Raw genomic sequence first — 23,937 nt, forward strand, 5'->3', positions numbered from 1 at the left:
CATGGGCATCAGCTAGAAGGGGAGATGCTCAATGTATGTTGAATCATCAGTGAGTTGTCTATATACACGGTCTTCACAACTAGAAAGTTTGAAGAAAACAGAAACTTGGCCAATTGTAACAGTCTTAAACTTAATACTGTTGTTTTAAAGATTTCTATAATCACCTTTAAAAAGGCTTCGCTTCTGAGAATGAGGACAATCCTTTAATGATCTGCAAATGTGACTGAAAATGAAAGTAGAGATAAAACTGTGTCTCCAGAAGGCATGATTTAATACCAAACCTTCACTTTAAGGCTTGAGAAAGGAAGTCTCAGAAGCAACAGTCGAAGGAGATGCAATTGCCTGAAGAGAAAAGGCTGGTCCTGGCACCAATCAAAGTCTGAATGATCAATGGCTGTGAAAGCCCGCTTTCAATTCAACCTGCTGACACAGTAAACACTGCTTAAGAATAGGAGAAGAATTGAACCTGAAATAGAATTCAACTACTGTGACATCAGAAATTTTCTTATTTGCAGTAACCTTTGCATTTATTTTCTGAAGTCCTCGGAGAGCATCTCCTTATGTCTGACCTATTCAAAGACAGGTTTACAGTCTTCAGCAGGTAGTGAATTCTACTAATTTGCTCATCTAACTGGAATATAAAGTTGCATCGTGCCACTGTTTTAAGTCACAAAGGAGTTACACTGGTGCATAAAAGGGTACATAAATTCATGGAAAGGTCTTCAGACATAAAGGAAGACCCTCCAATTTAACTTCCTTTTCTCTCTTCTCATTCCTCTTAAAAACAAAACAAGACAAAATGTCTAGCAGTTTTTGTAGGGTTCCTATTTCTATAAGGTTAAAATATTTTCTGTGACAAAAAGAGCTGAATCTTCTCAATAATCTGTCAGTAGATCAACACCAGAAGCCCAAAGAAAATGCATCGGATAACAAAACTGTCTCTGCTCCAGTTCAGGCCAGGCTGTGTGGGGGCTGCTGCAGGAGTTAGTCTGTGGCTGTCTGTATGTCCCGTATGACGTGGAGTGTTGCTCCTGCCAGCTTCTATCAGCAGGTTGCATTTCTCAGAATCTTAATTCACAAAGGCTTTTTATTTTTATCTATTCATTTATTTTTTAAAAAGATTATATTTTTAAGTAATCTTTACACTTAACATGGGGCTTGAACTTACAACCCTGATATCAGGAGTCTCATGCTCTTCTAACTGAGCCAGTCAGGCGCCCCCCACGAAGGCTTTTTAAACAAGTTTTCCTCATAATTACAAAGACACACCGAGCAGGTGAATAATGACACATCTGAGGTGTTTTAAGTTTGGTAATTCTTTATGATATAAATGCTTGCCTCCTTCGCATTTCGTGCAAAAGAACACATATAGAACTTACTTAACACAACGAGATGAAATGGATTCTCTTTTCCCATTTGCTCCTTCTGGAACATCAATCTGTAAAGACAATGTCAAAGAAACAATTTCATGTTTTCAGATTTTAGTAAGGTAAATTTAAGGCTAATTAGGAAATAATATGTGATTGAAATGAGCCAGTTTACATAGGTATTAAGCTGATGAAGCAGTATCGTAGGTGCTAAAAGGGAGGAAATCCAGAATTTGGGTTTTGGAAAAAAGGATGTAACCTGGGTAACAGCCTTTCTTGAATAGCCAATCAATCCTCTTATTTGCTGGAATAAGCACACTGATAGCGTTCTACCCTGGACTGAGTTTTCTCTCTCCCACATCCTCTAAGTTGAAAGCTTCTGATGAGGAGGACTCAAGACAGAAACCAGGCAGCAGGCACTCGTGCACCACTCCACCTATTTCAAAGCGTTGGTAGAATTTTGCAATACTTTCCTGACCCCCAAATAAAACCTTTCAATCAAACTCGTGGATTCTGTTTTCCTTACTCTGGAACCTTTTCTCTTCCTTCAGTGTGACTAGGGAAGGAAGAAAGGAATGAGTACTCAGTGAGTGTCTATGAAGTGGCAGGCACTTTATAGAATACCTTATTTACAAGGCTCAGTAGAGCTGGGTTGTCATAAAATATTTGACCATGATGCACTAAGGCTGAAAACTACTAAGGTTTTGAGGTTTATGTGAAATAAATCAGCACCCTTCCTGATAAATTCTAAAAGTCTTAAAACAATTTTTTAAACTTGTAGGCTTAGAAGTGGCATTTATACCAATAATGTGGCAGATTGGGTGTGATTGATTTCAGCGTGGTCACTGTGCTTTTGAAAGTACTGCTACATTGGGCAGAAGAAAAATGAGGAAGAATACTAAAACTTACATTATTCTTAATATTAATTTAGAGAATGCGGTTAGATTTCTCCAAAGAATCAGGGCATATATATACTGGACAATTTTTAAGACCCTCATTTTAGAATTCAAGAGACTCAAACTCATTTATATTTGAAAAATACAGGTTTTCTATTGTTTTGTTTCCTAGATTTCTGATGTAATGGAAGATCCTTGGCTTTTTCCCCTTCAAATAAGCTGTTAATGCTCAACAATTTAAGCTAGCTTTATTGATATCTTCCAGTATCAATAAGTTAAAACAGGGACTGAGTTATACTCTTCCTACTGATATAAATGTTCAAGTGGCAATCTGATTTTCTCTTGGTGTTTCACAGACACCCGGGGTTAGCACTGAGGGCCCTACAATATGGACTCACATATTGTAGACTGTGAGGGTGTAAAAAATTCTGATACTTTAATATAATTTTTTCCAATCAGAATCAAAGTTATTATGTGAAAAACCATGAATGGACCACTACCTCCAATGAAAGTACTTTAGTATTACCAAATCTTTTTTTTTTTTTCATGATGGAAATAAATGGGAATGGAAAGGATGAAAGAAACCAAAAGTGAAATGTATGTGGTACCATAACCTCAGGGAACATTCCTTTGGGACTATCTGGTACTATTTAATTGTTGTTTACTAAAGGTTTCAAAGAGTTAATATTTATTGTTTAGTGCCTACCCACACCTCCGAGTTGGTTTGCTAGGTGACCTGCAGTCATTTTCCACCTTAGGGTTTCAGACGCATTTAGGCATTAAGTTCTAATACTCCATATAATATAATAATTATTAATCATTATCTAGTTGAACAAACTTTCATTTTTTGAATTTTCCAAATACCAGATGCATCAATGGAAGAGCGTGAACTAGAATATAAGAAACTAGGCTTCTGTTTTCTTCCCGAATTGCAAGTTACACAGAACCCACAGAAAATACGACAAATTTAAACCAGCACTACCCACTTACAATTACTTTGACGTAGTTGGCAGGAAATATGCCAGTCTGGTTTCTACATTTCCCTCTATACCAATCTGGGTCTATTTTTTCCAGAAGATAAACAATTTCTCCAGAAGTGAGGTGCAAATCATCAGCTTGCTCTGTAACATAAAATTGTAATTATGTATATGATGAATTCTCTTGGTTGCTGATTTGATTAAAGCAGAGCACAAAGTAACATTTACTTCTGTCCACTGAGGCAGTATGTTCTACTGATTCTGAGAACAGATTACCCCAATCAAATTGACTTAAAAAATATATTCTTTTTGGGGGGATATTGTTATTACGAGCTTCCTCTTTAAAGACCAAATCAGATGCATTTACCATGTATTGATAGATAGGAAATGGTTAAAAAAAAATTGTGCTGGCCAATGGTTCCTACTGGGCCGATATAAACCCTTTGCTGAATACGTATTGAACAATGAAAGATTTTATAGACATGGTATAATATTCTTATTATTCTCAATCATGCTTAAAAATCATTTTAATCTCAAAATATTAACTAAGGGACTACTACAGCTCTTTAGCAAGCAAATGTACTCACACTAAAATAAAAATCAGTCTACCGAGTAGATGAAAAGAGGTATTAAATCAGGAGTTTATTTGTAGTTTTGTAATCTTGGATATAAAAGGTATTTAAAAAGAGGCAGCCCACGGAATGGGAGAATATATTTGCAAATGATACTACAGATAAAAGACTGGTATCCAAGATCTACAAAGAACTTCTCAAACTCAATACACAAGAAACAAATAAACAAATCATAAAATGGGCAGAAGATATGTCCAACGATGACATACAAATGGCTAACAGACACATGAAAAAATGTTCAAAATCATTAGCCATCAGGGAAATTCAAATCATAACCACATTGAAATACCACCTTACGCCAGTTAGAATGGCAAAAATTGACAAGGCAAGAAACAACAATTGTTGGAGAGGATGTGGAGAAAGGCGATCCCTCCTACATTGTTGGTGGGAATGCAAGTTGGTACAGCCACTCTGGAAAACAGTGTGGAGGTCCCTTAAAAAGTTAAAAATTGAGCTACCCTATGATCCAGCCATTGCACTACTGGGTATTTACCCCAACTATACAGACGTAGTGAAGAGAAGGGCCATATGCACCCCAATGTTCATAGCTGCATTGTCCACAATAGCTAAATCGTGGAAGGAGCCGAGATGCCCTGCAACAGATGACTGGATTAAGAAGTTGTGGTCCATATATACAATGGAATATTACTCAGCTATCAGAAAGAACGAGTTCTCGACATTTGCTGCAACATGGACGGCACTGGAGGAGATAATGCTAAGTGAAATAAGTCAAGCAGAGAAAGACAATTATCATATGGTTTCTCTCATCTATGGAACATAAGAACTAGGAAGATCGGTAGGAGAAGAAAGGGATAAAGAAAGGGGGGTAATCAGAAGGGGGAATGAAACATGAGAGACTATGGACTCTAAGAAACAAACTGAGGGCTTCAGGGGGGAGGGGGGTGGTGGAATGGGATAGTCTGGTGATGGGTAGTAAGGAGGGCACGTATTGCATGGTGCACTGGGTGTTACACGCAACTAATGAATCATCGAACTTTACATCAAAAAAAAATTAAAAAAATAAAAATTGATTATAAAAAATGTGTATTTTCATCTCGTAAGTAATAGCTAAGCTATGTATGCAGGTTTTGCAACTCTTAGGAGAAAATCATTTCACTTATTAAATTAGAATTAATTTCATTATTAACTGTTAATTGGTATGCACTGTTTTTAAAGAGTAAAAAGTTTACAATTGGTAGGCAATTTGCTATTTGTTCGTTGTAAGGGCTTCTCCCCCTCTCTCTGCCTCCCCTCACTCTCTCTCACAGGGAGTTTCAAAGGCAAGGGAATGCAGCTAAGCTCTCTGGAATGGTTGGGTACGATCGACCCTTCCTGAAGGCAGGGTGATAGATAAGATGACCTTTCCAATCCAGAAATCTGTTGGCACAGAAAATGAAGATGTCCTTGAGAGGTTAACTCGGGGAAGATGACTGCCTGGGGATTCTAAGGCTCTAGCACTTGATTATTTATGTGCTTACCTGCTGGAAAATCATGAAGGACAACAGCATGAGGGGCACTACTGTCAACAGGCTTCTGAACATGGTTTGGATCCTGAGGGGGAAAACAGGGCTGTGAATGAAGTGTGCAGGATGGATGCTGGATTTGCTATTCACTCTGAGACCATTTTCTTTTCTCATTAGAATCCTCTTGACACAATTACATTCTGAGTACAAGATGCAAACCACACAGTTGAGCCAAACAAGGGAATTATTATCAAGTTGAAAAGGCATGTGTCCTTGCCAAGGGAGGACAGAAATAACTACTGTAATATCCCCCAGCATTTTTTTGAAACCAAGAGAGTAAAAAATAAAAGGGAATTAACTTTTTATTTTATTTTTTAAAAAACTGGTACCATTCTACTCTGAAGTGTGGTTTTTGATCTGTGTACCTTGCCAAGGTCGCTTTTTCCTTAAATTACGGTCAGTACTAAATCTCAAGAACAGAGCCTTAAAAGTTGAGTCTTCATTAAAATGGTAAAAGAAGAAAACTCTGCAATTTATACTCTTGCCTTTCATAATGAAAAGAGCTAATGACTTCCACAAAAGTGTAATTCACAAAAAGTAAAATCTATTTCATTTATTACCACTTAACTGAATGCTTTCTCTAACTTGAAGGCCAATGACACTACCTCCCATGCCTCACCCGGATTTTCTATTAATCTAAATGGTTTATTCAACAGTAATTCTAAGTAAATTAGCAAAGAGAATTCAGTATTCTCTACCCACGTAGCCAACTTCTTAGATTGGCTAGGGGAGTGAGTAAAGTTGAAGAGCGACCTTTTCTCATTGACAAGCGGCTCTTATTCTTAGTTTAATATGAACAGTCAGGCTTATCATCATCATCATCTAATCTGACTAAATGGTATTATTTGGAGTTCTAACTTTAAACTCTTTAACACTCACAAACCTGTGAACTGAATGAAGGCAGACTGATCACCTCATCTTTTAACCAAAATGCCCCCTGGAGGGGCATGCTGTATCCTCTCAAGCTAGGTAAACAGAAATACTAATTTAGGCCAAGACGCAGTGGTCAATGGCAGCTCACTACACTAGCTTACCAAAGTAACCCTGATACTTTCTTGGAAGCTGCTCAGTGCTTTTCTCTAAATAAATGAGCATGATGGGAATTTTAGGAATTATGGAAAGGAACTGTGAGGTATTTGCAGTCTGGAGGGGCTTTAAAAAATTATTACGTGTGTATGGGTGGTTTTCTTTTTTTTTTTTTATTTATGTCTGTGGCAAAGGAATTCAGTAAATGATGTCATTCATATAATGAATTCATCATTCAGTAAATGATGTCATTCAGTAAATGATGTCAGGCTACAATGGCTATCCATTTGGAAAAAATCAAGCCAGAGGCTTATCCCACACCAAACACAAACAGAATCTTCAAAGGGCCCAACAATCTGAACATAACCAAGCCTGGGAGGGTAGAAGACGGGGGACAGTAACTTGAACCTCCCAATTAGTTTCCCTTGTCCGTCTTCAATGCAAAGACTTCCCCAGCAATGCTGCTATCAACCTGGCCTGGCAGCTGAGGGCCAAGACAAGCCGCTCCAGAGGGTCGGCCACAAGGGGTCAGTACGACTCAGACCACACCATCAGGGTGGGTGTCTGGCAGGTAAATCGAATATGTTCCAAAGCTCTAACAGGACTATAATTGCTGCTACCAATGAGTAATAAAAAATGCTAATATTCAGTATTTACTCACGATGCACCACTCACCAGGTTAAACACCTTCCTTATATGTGTTAATTAGCTCTTCTAAGTCCTTAAACATCTTTGAGATAGCATTCACAGACCATAAAATCCACCCACTTACAGTGTACCTAGTTTTTGCAAATTCACAGAATTGTGCAACTCTCACCAAATCTAAGTTTAGACCATTTTTATCACTCCCTAAAGAAACCCCTCCCCATTAGCAGTCACTCCCCCTGCTCCCTCCCCGTGGTCCCAGGCAGCCACTACACTACCTTCCAGATTTACCTCTTGTGCACTTTTATATAAATGGAATCATACAATAAATCAATTCTAAAAAAAACTCTGTGGAGTTATCGTAACTATTTCTCACATTAAAAAAAATGGAAGTTTAGAGAGGTTAAAGAACCACCTGGGGTGATGTATGGTGAACTGAAACCCAGCTCCCTGGGACATAATCTGTGCTCACAATGAGGCACTAGGTAACCATCTCCCACTCTCCCCATGATCTGAGACGTTCAGCCTCAAAGGCTAATGACCACGATGTTCTGTTTACTAAGGGAGGGGAGAGCGGAACTCATTTTTCGAAATCCTTACCCTAAACCTACGCTTACAAATAGGTAAGTTTTATTTTTCTAAAAAATGGAATGCTAACCATGAACCCAGAGTCTAAAGGGGGCTTCATTTTGGTATTACCAGTAGTTGGCCGATGGAGGCCAGGTGTCTTTAAGTCTACGGTAGAAGGGAAAGGAAGGTAATGTTTATTTTATTTTATTTTATTTTTTAAAGATTTTATTTATTTATTTGACAGAGAGAGACAGCCAGAGAGAGGGAACACAAGCAGGGGGAGTGGGAGAGGAAGCAGCAGGCTCCTAGCGGAGGAGCCCGATGTGGGTCTTGATCCCAGAACGCTGGAATCACGCCCTGAGCTGAAGGCAGACACTTAACGACTGCGCCACCCAGGCGCCCTGGAAGGTAATGTTTAAAATGGAAGAAACTGGGGCTCCTGGGTGGCTGAGTCAGTTGAGCGTGGGCTGTGATCCTAGGGTCGAGCCCCGCGTTGGGCTCCCTGCTCAACGGGGAGCCTGCTTCTCCCTCTCCCCGCCCTGCTCTTGCTCTCTCTTGCTATCTCTCTTAAATAAATCAATATTAAAAAAATAAAGTGGAAAAAACTTTGGACTGTTATAAAAGAATAACTTCTCATTTTTTTTAGCTTCTGTTTTATCAAGGAAAGTTTTTGGCAGTACGACTCGCACTATTACCCACCAGTGTGTTCTCAGAGAGGAAGGACAGCTGTGACAGATGGATACTGCTACACCAAAACTAAGAGAAAATGAGCAACAGGGGAACTTTCCCCGTGTGGACTGGACTAAAGTTGGAATTTCAGTATCCCAGGTGTGATGAGTTTAACACCTATCTTCTCTGCTCTCCAAAATACCAATTTTTACGTTTCTTAGCAAACTTCAAGAGATAAACTGCCCTCTAAGAAGAAAGAACTGGACTAGATTTTGAAAACTAGGACAAACGACAAACCAGATACTTGCCTTGCGTTAGATGACAGGTGGCCACTATTTTTCATGTGTGCCACATTAACTAACAGACAGTGAATATCTAACCGGATAACCCAAGAAGCTCTTTTACAAAGACACCTCTATAAACCATGCAGCGCTATTTCTCCTGCTGAACACACGACCTTCGACAACCACTGCCTTCTCCCAGGCTCCACAAGAGGCCTACACTTGGACTTGGGGTTGTTGGGTTACATTTCATTGCATTATCTTGAGCTATGATCAGAGAAATGAGGTTTATGCTAAGCTTAAATTTTAAAGGGAAGTGCTTCTTAATGTCAGACTCAGCATTTAAAGGGCCCCCTTAAAAATAATTATCCATTCTGGTAGAAAACTAATCTCTGGCACTTTGGTAAACATGTTTACATTATTTCAAAAATAAACAGCTCTCACGGTTGAAAATTAACGACTGAGTGCTGCGCTTGCTGCACGTCAGCATGAGACGAAGAAGGCGCAACACATGGTAGTCATTCTGTGCAGCAAAGTGATTAGCGTGGCGCTGGCAAGTCTTTCAGAAGTAATTTATCCTTAAAATGAAATAAAACGCTACCGTAATTTCTACTCTGGTTAAAATAAACGTGCTCATAAAAACCGGAGGATGAGACATAATTAATAGTTCTATGAAATGTGCTGCCACGTGTCGAAGGAGAGCTGTACACTATTAATTCCTTACGTCTGGTCTGCTTCTAAGATGCTCATCAAGTGGGGTGATAATCTTTATCTGAGACAGGTGAACTCTGCCAGTATCTTCTCCCTTCTGGCATTCCAAGTAATTACTCTCGGCCTGCTTCAGCATCACAAGTACGTCCCCACGCTGTAAGGCACAATACCACACTCTGAGGCAATTATTATTTAATAAAACATTATTACTTTTTTCGCATTTTAATCTTTGGAGCCTAAAGCATTTAATAATGTGTAAAGCAGTAATAGAGGCCAGTGGTTTTTTTTTGTTTTTTTTTTGTTTTTTTTTTTTTTTTTACATTAGTCAGTAAAGAAAGAGCTCTACTTTACCTTACAGGAGAGTTCTCCAGGGTTCTGGGAGACAATGTCTTCATTGGCAATTCCGTGAGGCACAGACAGCTTAAACACAAACCCATAAAAGGATTATTCGCAATCAAATAACCTCCTCTAAGCTGTTGATTAAATGTAGCGATTTCGCATGTATGCCTAAAGCACAACTTCCCTAGCAGTTCGACTCTGCTTGGCTTCCTCAAGCTCTCCATCTGGTGGGGCCTGCCATTTCTCATGGGTCCTCACAGTCCTTGTGAGCCCACAGGACGATGGCTTTAACCACCACACCCTGGAAGTTCTGTTCCATAGGACAAGGCCCACCAAGTCTCCTGAGCATCTGGATCAATGCTCAGCACCCGACCTCACAGTCTGTCGGGACAGGTCTTTCATACAGGGTCCTCAATGGCCGTCTTCTGAAGGTTGATGGGGCACTGGAGCCTCCTCTGTAGTGCTTCACCCACTGCTACCATTTGCCTTGAATCTCATTTTCTCCTAGTCTCTCTGGAACCAGGTGTCCAGTTAAACCTAGGTCACTGCCTGACCCCAGTCACCTCCTGGTCGACTCAGCTATCTGATCTTAGGGCAGCTCTTATGTCTGCACCCCACCCTGGCTAGAGGACTCTGTCCCCAGCCTTGGTAAATTCTGGCTGATGAGTGCAGGTCAGAGGGCCCATAAAATATAAAAAGTATACCCAGGAAATGTGAGCACACAGGCTTACTTCCATCAAGTAAAGGGAGGCTGCCTGAGCCCTTTGCTCACTCAGGAGCAAAGACTCAGAGTGCAAGGATGCGTGGCCCTGGAAGGCTGGGTTGGGTGCTACTGATTCCCAGGCTCTCAAAGTAACAAGATTCCTGACTAGCAATTTAATGAAAGGATGGCCATGGAAAAAATGATATATTTGAATAATTATTTCATAACGAGACTTACTACTCTAACAGACTATTATTTTGAATTTTTTAATTTGAGCTATCCAAAGGTTTTATTGACATTATACAGCTATGCTAAGAACCATACGCAAAATACGGCTCTTCCTGAATGAGACTTTTAGCATGGAATGTCCAAAGTAGAGACTTTACAGCTAGTAACACTACTCTTATAGTACGGCTTAATGGCTGAGAGCATGGGCTCAGAGCCAGCTGACCCATGTTCGAATCTCAGCTCTACCATTCAGGCTTTGTGACCCTGAACAAATGCCTTAACCTTCCTGTGTCTTATTTTCCTCATTTGTATAATAGAGATCATTAACAGTATTTACTTCACAGGGTTGGTGTGAGGAATAAATGAGTTATTTAATACACATAAAGCATTTTGAACAGTATCTAGCTCATAGTAAGGACTCAATACATCAGCCACTGTTCTTATTATTTTAAAGTCAAAGAACACCCCTGGGTTTTAGCAGTTAGAATTTCATCAGCTTAAATGAAAATGAAAATGGGTATACTACCTCTTTCTTACCTGTCTATACCCTTCACTTAGGAGGATTAGAAACTAAGTGACTTAAGGTGGAAACAGTTTCCCCACATAGTTATGGAAATGTAGAACATCAAATTATTAATTGCTGTCCTTGTTAAAAGCCACTGTCATATAATTGTTTAAAAAGTGCAAACAGTTCTGTTCTCCTTATTTTCATTTGTTTTGCATTTTATCAGGCTAACCTGACCAAAGTAGAGACAGCACATTAGCTCTGTTTTCAAGTATGGGAAATGGACACATGTTTAAAGTCACATGATGAAGGAAAAAAAAAATTCAAAGAGAAAAAATTAATACCTCAACGATCTTGATTATTGATTAAAAACTTCTAACTGGTGACTATTAAATGGGCCGTGGTGATTAGGTTTACAAAAGGGGAAAGTGAGGGAAAAACCATCCATTCTAATGAGGCATTCCCTTCTGCACTTTAAATTTTAGTCTGCGGGCAAGGTAGCTGTAAGATACAAACTGTATCAAGTTACGAACTATAGTATCTGTCAGAGCTCCTCCCATCAGTGTAACCCACTGGGTCAGGTTTTTCAGTTTCTGTTTGGTCAAGCCAGACAGCAGGTTACAATCCCTGTCTGCCCTACTTCCACTTCCTATACTTCTTCTAATAACGAAACCCTGCTTTAAAGACCTAGGTCTCACTCTGGCCTACTTATCCAAACCCTTCTTGGTGTCAAGGGTCAATTCCACATTTGTCTCATCATCTTTTTCTAAGGAATAACAGGTCTTTTATATACTTTAGGACAAACCGTTTGACCAGAGACATTTTTAAAAGCTCCATTTACCATGTATTTCCTGTAGAGAGGGTGTCCTGGTTTGGGTCGCGGGGGCAGCACCGGATCTTGAGTTTTAAAGACTTGACTCTTGGCTTTCGAGAGTCCAGATGCCAAGTTACTTTGCTTTTTCTGAAGATCCATGTCAGAAGAAGACCGATTAAAAGGCAGTTTTTTATTGGATGCTCTGGTTGCAGAAAGTTTGGGGGGAGGTGGTCTCTCGGGGGCTCCCTTGGGAGGAGGTTGGCGAGCTGGTGGAACTTTTCCATTTACAGGTCTGAAAGTCGACATGGTAGTTGTGAGTCTGTGTTTGATCGGTATTAGGGTCCTGTTTTATTCTTACACACACACACACACACACACACACACAGCTTTCTGCTGGTGTAACATAATTTACTAAAACATGCAGGGTATGCTATTTTTGAGCAAATGGCTGCTGCATTAAACACTATATTATTAGAGGAAATGCCATGATGCTCCAGCTTCCTCTTATCTTGCACGAGAGATTCATTGGTTTCAGACAAACAAGCATTTACTATCATGAGCTCTCTAAGGCCCCATTTACTCTGAAACACGCCATGACTACTTCAGGAGACTAAGCACTTTCTACCAAAGTCTCAGATGAGAAGCTAGTAAGAAGGTATCAGGTATATCTGATAGGGTCTTATACATAATTAGAAAAGGAACATCAGATTCCCCCAATATTCGTGTTATAGGAATTATTATTAAAACCTTAATTTAGATTAATATAAAGAAAGCTAGTTCTGAAAATGGGATAAGACAACTATTATTTTGAAAGCTGTCCCTCAATCCCTATGATAATTTCCAACATAGTATCATATTCCAATAGCATCACAGCTTTTTGTTCAAACAGCCCTGGAACTCAGGAGGGCAGGTAACCTCTGAGCTCACAAAACCTGTCTCCCTTTGGAGATACTTCCAAAATCCAGGCTGGTTTCTCGTAACAGGGAGCGTGTGTGCACGTGTGTGTGAATGTACACATTCCAGAAGTGGAGTTGCTTTAGGTTCAGAAAGGAGTCTTGTTCATTTAATTGAAGTAAAGTAATAAAGATCCATGTTTGTGTTCTGTGGGTTGTTGGACTGTGTTAAAAGGAAGAGCAGGGACTCCTACAACCTGCTGTGGGAAGCAGACTATGCTAGTTAGTGGTCTGGGTGAATTTGTGAGTTCATGCATCTCCAAAAGGTCTAAGACCAACAACGCTCAGTTCGGTTTTGTTTGTTTTTAAAGATTTTATTTATTTATTAGAGACAGAGAGAGAGAACATTGTGGGGGGAGAGGCAGAGGGAGAAGCAAGCTCCCTGCTGAGCAGTGAGCCTGACACAGGGTTCAATCCTAGGACCCCGAGATCATGACCTGAGCCAAAGGCAGACACTTAACCGAATAGCCACCCAGGCATCCCAACACTCAGTTTTGATGACAGAAAAGAGAGTCCAGTCTCTGAATCATTAGTTTTTCTCTAATTTACCCTTTTTAAAAAAAGAAAAAAAAGCTTATTTATTAATTTTTTTTAGTAATGTCTGTGGGGCTCGAACTCACGACCCCGAGATCAAAGTCACATGCTCTTCTGACTGAGGAGCCAGGCAGCCCTTTTATTTACTTTTTATAAAGTTTCCTACACTTCACTTACCTTGGTGGCAACCTTGGGGGTCCTCGCACGGAACCTCCTGTGTGACCCGTGTGGTCAGAGTCCTACAATTATCAGAGAATGCTTGAGTTAAGGTTAATCTGAAACAGGAGCTTGTCAAAAGGAATTGTGGACAGCTTTCTGGCTAGATCTCTAAGGGGAAATGTAGCCGAGTTACAGAGAGCAGCTTCGGAGTTTTTAGTCTCAATCAAGAGTAACTCATTACTTGCTCCAGTGAAAGCAGGAGACCGGGGGTCTGCTGGTGTGGACCGCAGCCCAAACGACTGTACTGCATGGTTATGCAGCCAGCAGGCTCACAAGGTACGAAGGATGCTGCTGAGATCATGATGTTTAAATCACATATGGTAGCAATTTAAGCAGACACTGTGGGGAATTAAAAAAATATATGGCCTTTATTTATCCCATGACAACACATAAGATATGCACTGCTCCTCGGTTTAAACATATAATAAGTGAGGTGGTGATTAGTTTGTTTTGCTTCGAACAGGCAGCTCTCTCATCACTGGGTGGTTTATACTTTGAGCGGTGGCTCTTGAACCAGGAGGAGGTAAAACATAAAAGAAGCTTAAGGGATGGTCTGAAAAGATGGTATGTGAAGAGGAATAGAAAAGGCCCAGGAAAGCAGAAAGGGTAAAGGGGGATAACTCGAAAAAGAAAAGACAGGCAGAGCAGGAATGTATGAGCCTAAGAGCAGAGGGGGAAAATTCGAAGTGTGGAGAACAACAGGAAGATTCCTTTAGGGGAAAGCAATCGAACTGTGCTGTTTTAACAGGTTCCTCAAGCATGGTGTAGCCCAAGGATTAGGAAATGAGTACAATACATGGGAAATGCTAGCCCTTTAAACGCACACTGCCTTTTTTTTTTTTTAAGGGAGACTGAACTGTTGCTTGGGGTTCTTTGGGCTAATTTAGACTGTTTTCCTCCTTTTCACCTTATAAATGAGTTAAAACTCACTTCCACGGTGCTTTAATTCAAACTGAATATTAACTTTTCCTTAAGTACCAAATGATTAATTGCCAATAACTGCGATCATTTAAGTATGTTTCAAAATTCCATTTTTAAAAACAAATTAAGCTTGCCCTTAAAACTTGGTTTCACTAATGAGTTCAGTTAATGTAGCGAGGCAAGTCACCAGCGCATAAACCCTGTAATATTCCACAGTCTAATTCATGCCTTATAAATACACTGCTGCCCATACTCCCCCCACTGACAAATACTGCTATGATGTTGAAAAACTCCCATCTTTGGCCATTTTTAAGATTAACAAACAAACAAAAACAATCTAGTAGATACGCAGGAACTCTTAATGGTTTTCTCAAAATTACAGTTGTTAGATAACAATGAAGGGAAGGGCAAATTAAAAAATATAGATGTAGAAATTTGACAAAGTTATAGGTGATGTAGTTTAACAACTACACACCATATAATCCTAATCTTGCATCAAATACTAGCTGTAGTTTTCTCAGTAGTGTTATTTTTATGGAGGATCTTAAGTATCTTTTTAGTTTCTCAGGTTTTCTAAATGAGAAAATTTTAAATCAGGAAAAAAAAGGCGGGGGGGACATCAGGCATGCAGTGAAGGCACTGCTGCGTCCTGCACAAGTAAATACTCAGAAGAGGGGACTGGCTCCTGCAAGGGCCACCGTCCTCATGTTTGCTTAAGTCTAGCTTTGTGTCCGGGTTCCGACAACAGTCTTTGGAAGATTACTGATTAGAGATTTCCTCCTCTTCAATATTCCACACCTAACTAGAGCCTCTCTGCATCTGCTTGTTGCAGTTTTTCTGGAGCTCCGACATCTCTGAACTTTGGCTTTGATGTGTCTGGATAAGCACTCTAGTTCCTGGCAAAGCCGCTCTTTCTGCTCGTACTGCCCCTGCAGATGCCATCTTTTTTGTTCATCTGCTTCGGAATGGCTTCTTACATTCTAACCTCAAAATGATTCCCCTGTTTGCTGCTGAATTTCTAAAGACAGGAGGTACTCTTGTCTGCTGAATTACTGAGCAGCTTTCATAGATGTTCCTTCTCTTCCTTCTCCAGGAACGGCGGCCACCTCTTCGGCCCTGGATTCACCGGCCAGTCTGCACTACCGCCTGGGTTCCTTACGCACACCAGGTGGCGTCTCCTGACTTTCCTCCTGCACTGGCTGGTGGCCTCCTTGGGGGAAGGTCTGGAAGCCCTGAGTTCCCACCGTGAGAACAGGGTACAGAGATGCATCTGTTCCTGCTCCTGGGGCTCCTAATATTCCTTACCCTAGAATCCCTTGTGAGATTTTGTAACACAGTCATCTTTTCCTAGGATGGAAAGCTCCCTGGCTCTCAGGGCAGGAGAAATAGTAGAGAGGTTTTTTTGGTCCTGTGCCTCATCAGAAGACACATTTGGCAACGACCAGGCCTCTCCTCATAGGTAATGACACTGCTGAAATAATCACTCTAGAGACCCTCCCCGACACCTGAAGGCTTTATGGTCTCTGGTCTAATATTCATTCAGTAATTGTAATTCTCAAACAAAAGGAATTTCTCAGGCATAGATTTGACTTCCTGGCCCTGGAAATCTATATGGTGACTTTAGCCAACTCGTTCCACTTGTGGTCTGTTTCTTATCTCTTCTTGCTTTCGGACCCAGTATGACAACACAGAATGCTTTGGCCCTCCTACGTAAACAGTGCAGGACAGGATTTTCCTGTTCATGTGAGGTACAATTATGATTACAGTACTTCTCCAGATGGTTTAGTTTATTCTAACTTCCTTTTGTTGTTTTTCTAAAATGTGGGAGTTGCTTTGTGATCTGCTTAACACCAAATACAATACTACCTAATACTTTAATAGAGCTTTATGGTTTACAAAAGCCCACGACATACCTCATGAAGGATATATATGCCTGCCCATCATCCCCTCACTCTCCTTTACAACCCTTTAGAGCAGAAGCCAGTAACCTTCTCAAGTAAATTTTCCTCCATGGAAATCTGGGATTTTCTATTCAACAACAGTATTGTAGGGACCCTATCATCCCCTTTTGGGCTTTCTTGGCCCAGTTTTAATAAAAATTTATTACCAAGTACTTTGAAAATGCAAATGATCACTAAATTTTAGTTCAGCCTACAGGAAAATCTCATTAACTTGATATTGGCTAATTCAATTTAATGTCTCCTTCAAAGAAATATCTTTTCACTAGATGATTAGATGGGTTTGCGTGTATAATAAGCATAGTTAATGCACAGTGTAAAACAATGATGAAATTTGAACTGAAAATTTGGTTCAAAGATATTAAGAATTTGTTCCTTAAAATTTTTTCATTTTGTTCTTTAATTTTTATTTTTTATTGAATAATTAACATATAATATTGTATTAGTTTCAGGTGTACAACATAGTGATTTGATATTTATATACATTATAAAACAGGCACTACAGTAAGTCTAGTTCCCATCTGTCACCATACAAAATTGTAACAGTATTACTGACCATATATTCCCTATGCTGCATATTACACCCCCACAAGTTATTTATTTTATAACTGGGAGACTGTACCTCCTATACCTCCTCGCCTATTTCACTCATTGCCCCCCCCCCCCCCGCCCGGGCAACCATCAGTTTGTCCTCTGTATCTATGAGTCTGTTCCTATTTTGTTGTTTTGGTTTTTAGATCCCACATATAAGTGAAGTCATGTAGTAATTGTCTTTCTCTGCCTGACTTATTTCACTTAGCTTAATACCTTCTAGGTTCATCCATGTTGTCACAAATGGAAAGATTTCATCTTTTTTTGTGGTTGAGTGATATTTCATCGTACATATATAGCACATCTTCCTTACCCATTAATCTACTGATGGACACTTAGGTTGCTTCCCTATCTTGGCTACTGGAAACAATGCTGTGCTGAACACAGGGGTGCATATGTCTTTCTGAATTAGTGTCTTCATTTTTTTTTTTTAGATAAGTACCTAGAAGTGAAATTGCTGGATCATATGGTAGTTCTGTTTTTAATTTTTTGGGGAACCTCCACACCGTTTTCCACAGTGGCTGCACAAGTTTACATTCCCAGCAATAGCACAAGAGGGTTACCTTTTCCCCACATCCTTGCCAACACTTGTTAAGAACTGGTCTCTTTTTAAACAAATCTTAAAAGATTATCTAGCATATGGGAATTACAAACAGTATGGGGAAATGGCATTGAGGTTGGAAAAAATATATATATACACATATTTAAAACTTGCTGACTACCACTGTTAACAAGTACATGGTGAAGTACTATTTATTTAAGAAATAACTTCTCCTTTAATTTCAGATTAACAAATTCTTAGGGTAATTATCTTAAAATTATGATGTCCCTAGTTGGATATTTTAAATAAAAACTGATAACTAGACTATTTCCACAAATATTAAAGATTTTTTTTAAAGGATGATTCCCAGATCCATTTTTTTTAAAAGATTTTATTTATTCATTTGACAGAGATAGAGACAGCCAGCGAGAGAGGGAACACAAGCAGGGGGAGTGGGAGAGGAAGAAGCAGGCTCCCAGGAGAGGAGCCTGATGTGGGGCTCGATCCCAGAACGCTGGGATCACGCCCTGAGCCGAAGGCAGACGCTTAACGACTGAGCCACCCAGGCGCCCCACAAATATTAAAGATTTTTAGAGATTTTCAATAACTTCCTCATCATTAGTGCCATTTAAAAGATAATGTCATTATGTTAGTATAGGACAAATTATTTTATGATGAAGTACAATGAATTGGCCTAATTCTTTTGTTCTACAGGAATTTTAAAAATATTGAACATCACATTAAGTATATGGGGCTTAAAACCAGTTTGCAACAGAAGTCTTTATGTGACCAGTAGTAAAATAATTCAGACGTCAGCTGAGTATTTAAAATTAGCTCATAGCTTGGTCTTCTAGCTAAGACAATTTTAAGGACCACTTACCAAGTTCCTAGTTCTGTCAACAATACTGAGTTTTCCAGATACCATACTGTAAGTGTTTCCAATAGGTTTTTCAGTAGGGAGAGGAGGTGGGCTTTGTGGATCCTCATGTAAACCTGGAAAAAAACAGAAGTAATTCATCAATAATTTCTGGCCTTGGGGATTCTGAAGGATGGAACGATTGCAGGTTGGTTCCTTAGGAAAATGGCTATCATAAAAGATCCGCACAAGGAACGGACAGCCAAGTAAATGAGAAAGAGCTAGGAAACCTCAGAAAACTGAGAGGTGAGTAGACGTCAGTTAGTTTTACTGAATGTTGTATAGAGTAAAAATAATACTAAATAATTATCATAGCAGCCAGCGTTTTTGAGAACCAGGCACTAAGTTAAGGCATTTTGTTGCTATACATTTCTCCAACCAAGGTCTACCTATGCGCTAGATCTGCACAGCTCACTAGCTAGTCGTCACGTGTGGTGACTTAAACTTAAATCTTACACAAAATTAAAAATTCAGTTCCTCGGCTGCACGAGCTACATTTCAAGTGCTCAGGAGCCACATATGGCTAGTGGTTACCATAATGGACAGCACCGTTACGGAACATTTCCATCTCTGCAGAAAGTCCTACTGGACAGCACTATGCTAGATAATAACTTACGCATTTTACAGATGGAGAAACCAACGCTGAGGAGAAAATACCTAAGCTATCCAAGGTCTTAATGCTAGTAACTGTCAGATCCGGGGTTTTGAACCCTGAAGCCTGTGCTCACTGTAATACGGCATGCTGCTTCCTACTAAGTCATGTATCCAGACTTCACCCACCCAAATAATTAAATGTGTTTTCTAATTCATTAGCTCCAGATTAATGGACTTAATTGCCTTCTTTTTAACAAACAATATCTTTATATCCAAACTACATCCTGAACTCAGTGATAGTATACTCCCCAACATATTTTAGATCAGATTTAATTAGTGACAGCTAATTACAATCTGTGTGCAAAAATACCTGGAGAGAGGATGGCTGTAACATACTAAAGGAGGTGAAAGCCACCTTTTACACAGATTTAGGCACTTAAAGGAGATGGGATTTTTTTTCATTCGTTCAAATGAACATTCTCTGCTCTCATCTCACATCAAACACCCATTAAACAAGAGGATGATTTGTCAGGTTCCTATTTTACCCACAGGCAGGAAAACACTCTCTAAAGGAGGAAAATACCCAGGCCAGTTACTAGGAAAACAATGATGTAGTGACAGGCAAGCATTCTTAGCAAGACGCAAGGCTTCTCTGGAAATGAAGACACACCAGAACATTTCAACTCAGTTGCCATCTTGAAGACTCTCACTCTGGTAGATTTCTTATTAAGGAAATGATGAATCACTTAGGATATTGTATTGATGTGACGAACAATTAAGGGTACAAAGTAGTAATAATATGAAAGTAGAGAGGAGATACCTTACTGGCAGGATGGGACATAGGGGTTATCAGGTATGAGTGTGTGGGGTAGGTGGAGATTTCCAATTTCAAATCATGTGGTCAGTGGAGGTCTCAATGAGAAAAATGCCATTTGAGTAAAGGCCCGAAGGAATGGTGAAGGAGGGAGCCATGCGCCTCTCTGGCAAAAGGACATCCTAGTCAGAAGAAACAAGCCCCGAGAAGAAAGAGCTGACAGGCTCACAGAAGACCAAGGAGTGTTGCACCACAAAGCTGTTCCTTTCTTCGCCTGACCATTCCAAGTTCTTCCAAAAACAAGGAACTTTTTTTCCCTCCACAGCACATATGAATTGCTTAATAACTGCAATAGTACAGTGCTGGGGAACTGGTTTTTATATAAATAGATAATGCTCTAGAAACTGGTACTTCAGTTCTTTCATAGACAGCAGTTAGAATCCAACTTTCTAACAGTTCCTGGAACTTCGTCAGAATAATAAATAAAGGTGTTTCCTCAATATATCCTTACAGGACTATTAATCCAATTTATAAGTATGCCGACAAGAATAAACATAGCAGGCCTGAGACTGCTTATCCTTAGAAAGGCCTGCTTCTAGGGTTGGTCCTGGCTGGCATCTGGGAACCCGGGACTTGGGGAAGGTTCCCACCATCCCCAGAACTGCTAAAACGAAAGAATAGGGTTTATGCTGAATACCTGCTTTCCTTCTGGGAATATGGAATTATGGAATGTGCCAAAATTCCTAGAGGTGCCTACATGACCAACCTCTAATAAAAACCCTGGGTACTGAGTGTCTAATGAGCTTCCTTGGTTGACAACATTTCACCTGTGTTGTCACAACTGGTTCCTGAGGGAGTTAAATATAGCCTTTGGGATTCCCCTGGGAGAGAACACCTAGAAGCCTGTGCCAGGTTTCCTCCAGACTTTGCCCGATGCACTGTTTCCCACTGCTGATGCTGTTTTGTATACTTTTGCTGTAATAAATCACAGCGGTGAACATAACTAAATGCTAAGTCTTGCGAGTCCTTCTAGGGATCATCAAAGCCGGGGGTTCTTAGGGACCCTGATACAACTGGAGAATAAATCTAAACGTAAAAATTGTATTACTTAAAATCTACATGAGCTTCAGGCAATATTTATTATCATCATATTTCACTATGCCTGTTAAAATCCAGAATACATTTTAACAAGGTAACAGCAAGCAGGCAACCCAATGAACTATCATCTGGGATACTTACATAGCCCACTGATTTGTGGGCTATATAATGCTGTCAAAAGAAATATACCACCAGTTCTTTAATCTACCATATAACCTCCTAAGAAGCGAGAACCCACCAGAATTTGGTACCCTTGACATTTTCTCCTCCTCATTCTTCATAGTAACTCAGTTTAATCTTCTATGTGGCTTGGAGCCATCAATTAATAACAAAACACTCAAAAGACCAAAACCAGTATGATCCTGCTGGATAGTTTTTTATAGAAAAACCAAACCCCTGAACTAAAGGGGTTTCATGGCATTCCAGGGTATGCCTGCGAAACACCCTGGCGATGCTACAGACAGGTGAAGGGCTGGGACACTTGATCTGCTACTAGGAGGACCGGAGTGGCAACATCTCCTGTTAGATAAAGGCAAGGAGGCATCTGGACTATGCAAAGGCACTGGATGAAATGAAGTGACAGCAGAAGCTGATGGCAAAGGCCGTGTCATCACTCCGAGCAATGCCACGAACTGCTCTGGAACCCACTGTACAAGCACGTGTGTGCACACGTACACACACTTTTATACCTTTTAATCATCTCCAGGGTCTAAAATAAACAGGCCTGGCCTGCTTGGCTTCTGTCTTACAGTATTATCAATTTCTTTGCAGCCCTTATAAAAAGCTCAGATGAAATTTCATTTATTGTACCGTTAAAAAAAATCAAGTAAGGAATAAATATCAAAATGGAGTGTTACACTAATTTTAAAAATTTTTATAATTATGTTTTTATAATTCTTGGTTACTGCTCTTCACATAATTCATACATATACTTAGATTATGCTCTATCCAGACACACACATACACCTTTATTTGCTATCAGTTTCAATTAGAGTTGATATCTCAACAACATGGCGGTTAGAGGTGCTGACACCCCGGCACAGCCGAAAATCCACATGTAACTTCTGACTCTCCCAAAACTTAACTATTAATACCCTACTGATACCATAAATAGTTGATGAACACAGACTTTGTACGTTATATATATTACATACCGTATTCTTACAATACCATAAGCTAAAGAAAACATTATTAAGAAAATACATTTCTAGTACCGTACTTTAAAAAATCTGCATATAAATGGACCCACACAATTCATGCCTGTGTTGTTCAAGGGTCAACTGTACTTTCCCACTATCTTTACCCGAGGCACTAACAGGAGACTACAATTGTTCTAAGTTTCAGTCTCCCTTTATTCTCTCTGCCTAGAGACAACGGTATAGACAAATGAAATCCATATTTACTGTATCAATTGTCTGAAGAACTGTGAAAAAAAAAAGAACTTGTTTTTAAATGTCCTCTGACTATAAATAATAATAAATGGCCGATTACACATAATTTCAAAAGCAGACATTGACAAATTAGTATATATTTCTCCCAGGCTCTTGGGAGAAGCAAAGAAAGAAGGCCGATTAGTGCTTACATTTTCCTGGTTTGGCTGGAATTCGAATCACAGTGGGCTTCCTGGTGGGTGCTGGTTGAACTGCTCGTTCTTTTGTTGGTTCTGTTTTTATGGGGAGCTGAAAGGGATCTAATGAAAAACACAGTTTATTTTGCATGTTTTAGTTAACACGGACTCAAACAAAAAACCTCATTCATAATTAAAGAGCCATATTTTCATGCCCCAGGGAAAACTATTCATGGATAAACAAAATCTCAGTTCACAAAGACACAAATAAAGTCGGAGCTCATGAAAGGAAATAACTTGGTGCTCTGTAAATAATTCATGTGGCTTTTCTTCCTCTCTGATGAGAGATATCCAGGACAATCTTGAATTATGTAGAAGCTATCTTTCACTGGAGTACAATCATTTCATAAGTGTCGCCTGAAAATGAGGGGCAATTGAAACGAGGAGCCAATTTCCCTCCTATTGTGAGGCCTCCCAGATCCCCTAGGAAAGAAGGTCTTTTCTCCCCTACACTCCTGTACCTGGCTCGGAAACGGACGCACAAGGTTCACTAAGGGCCCTCATCCTACCCAGCATCGTGCCTGGCACAGGGCAGGTGCCCAGCAGAGCGCCAGTCGTTTAGTAAAGCCACACTTCAGTTAACATGAAAATGCAAAGTGTTTTATCCTGGAAATAAAATAAGACATCTTCCTTCAAATATTTAATCTGGGAAAAGGGCACAGGGCTTGGCATTTCTCCATCTTAACTGATTCATTTAAAACTGACAATATATGCTCAGAGTAAGTATTTTAAACAAAGACATAATTACCCAATTTTTTTCTTTCTTTTTTTTTTTTACTGAAAGAAACAGTCTTTTTTTTTTTTCTTTAATGCAAATATTCTTTTCAGTACTTTGGGAAAATGACCATACAATTTTTTAAAGCTGAGTAATCTAAAAATAGATTAGCAAACATAAAATAAATGCTGTATAAAGGATACTCTCTGTAGTACACAGGCTCTCCTGAGACCTCCTTCACCTAATTCTACAAGAGGCAGAATGAGTATATGCTGAAATTCTGCACCTGTTGTACAGCTCTTAATTATAGGGAGATACTCCCTGTAAGAACAATGTACAGCATAGCTCCTGTGACGAACAGCACTCATATTCTGCCGATTATGAGCTGTAGTTCAATAAGCATCATGTGCTGACCGGCTATTTTTCAGGACACGCGAAGAGCTGACCTAAGGATAAGAAGGCTGTTCAGCCCTGATACCTGACCTTCCCTTCCCCCCAGCTCCCAGGCAACCCTGCCATCATACATGCCACCAAAGGCATTCTCACTCACTCACTCACGAGCCACTTGCT

At 39.8% G+C, this 23,937-nt stretch overlaps 1 protein-coding gene across 4 annotated transcripts in view; it reads right to left on the bottom strand.

Moving 5' to 3' along the window:
• The window catches only part of SH3D19 (SH3 domain containing 19), a 168,494-nt gene that overhangs the window by 9,665 nt on the left and 134,892 nt on the right, over positions 1-23,937 (bottom strand). For 3 of the 4 annotated variants that reach the window (XM_045798839.2, XM_045798842.2, XM_045798843.2), the window contains 9 exons: positions 22,608-22,715; positions 18,484-18,596; positions 13,551-13,612; positions 11,914-12,178; positions 9,649-9,717; positions 9,311-9,451; positions 5,351-5,423; positions 3,254-3,384; positions 1,380-1,438 (listed from right to left, as the gene is read on the bottom strand). In XM_045798839.2, the coding sequence (XP_045654795.2) occupies positions 1,380-1,438; positions 3,254-3,384; positions 5,351-5,423; positions 9,311-9,451; positions 9,649-9,717; positions 11,914-12,178; positions 13,551-13,612; positions 18,484-18,596; positions 22,608-22,715 (1,021 nt within the window). The remainder of the gene's footprint in view (positions 1-1,379; positions 1,439-3,253; positions 3,385-5,350; positions 5,424-9,310; positions 9,452-9,648; positions 9,718-11,913; positions 12,179-13,550; positions 13,613-18,483; positions 18,597-22,607; positions 22,716-23,937) is intronic. The other variant, XM_045798840.2, reaches the window with a different exon arrangement.

The sequence above is a fragment of the Ursus americanus genome, chromosome 13 (genome assembly GCF_024610735.1).
Source record: "Ursus americanus isolate L20-20 chromosome 13, mUrsAme1.1.p, whole genome shotgun sequence".
NCBI classification, from domain to species: domain Eukaryota; kingdom Metazoa; phylum Chordata; class Mammalia; order Carnivora; family Ursidae; genus Ursus; species Ursus americanus.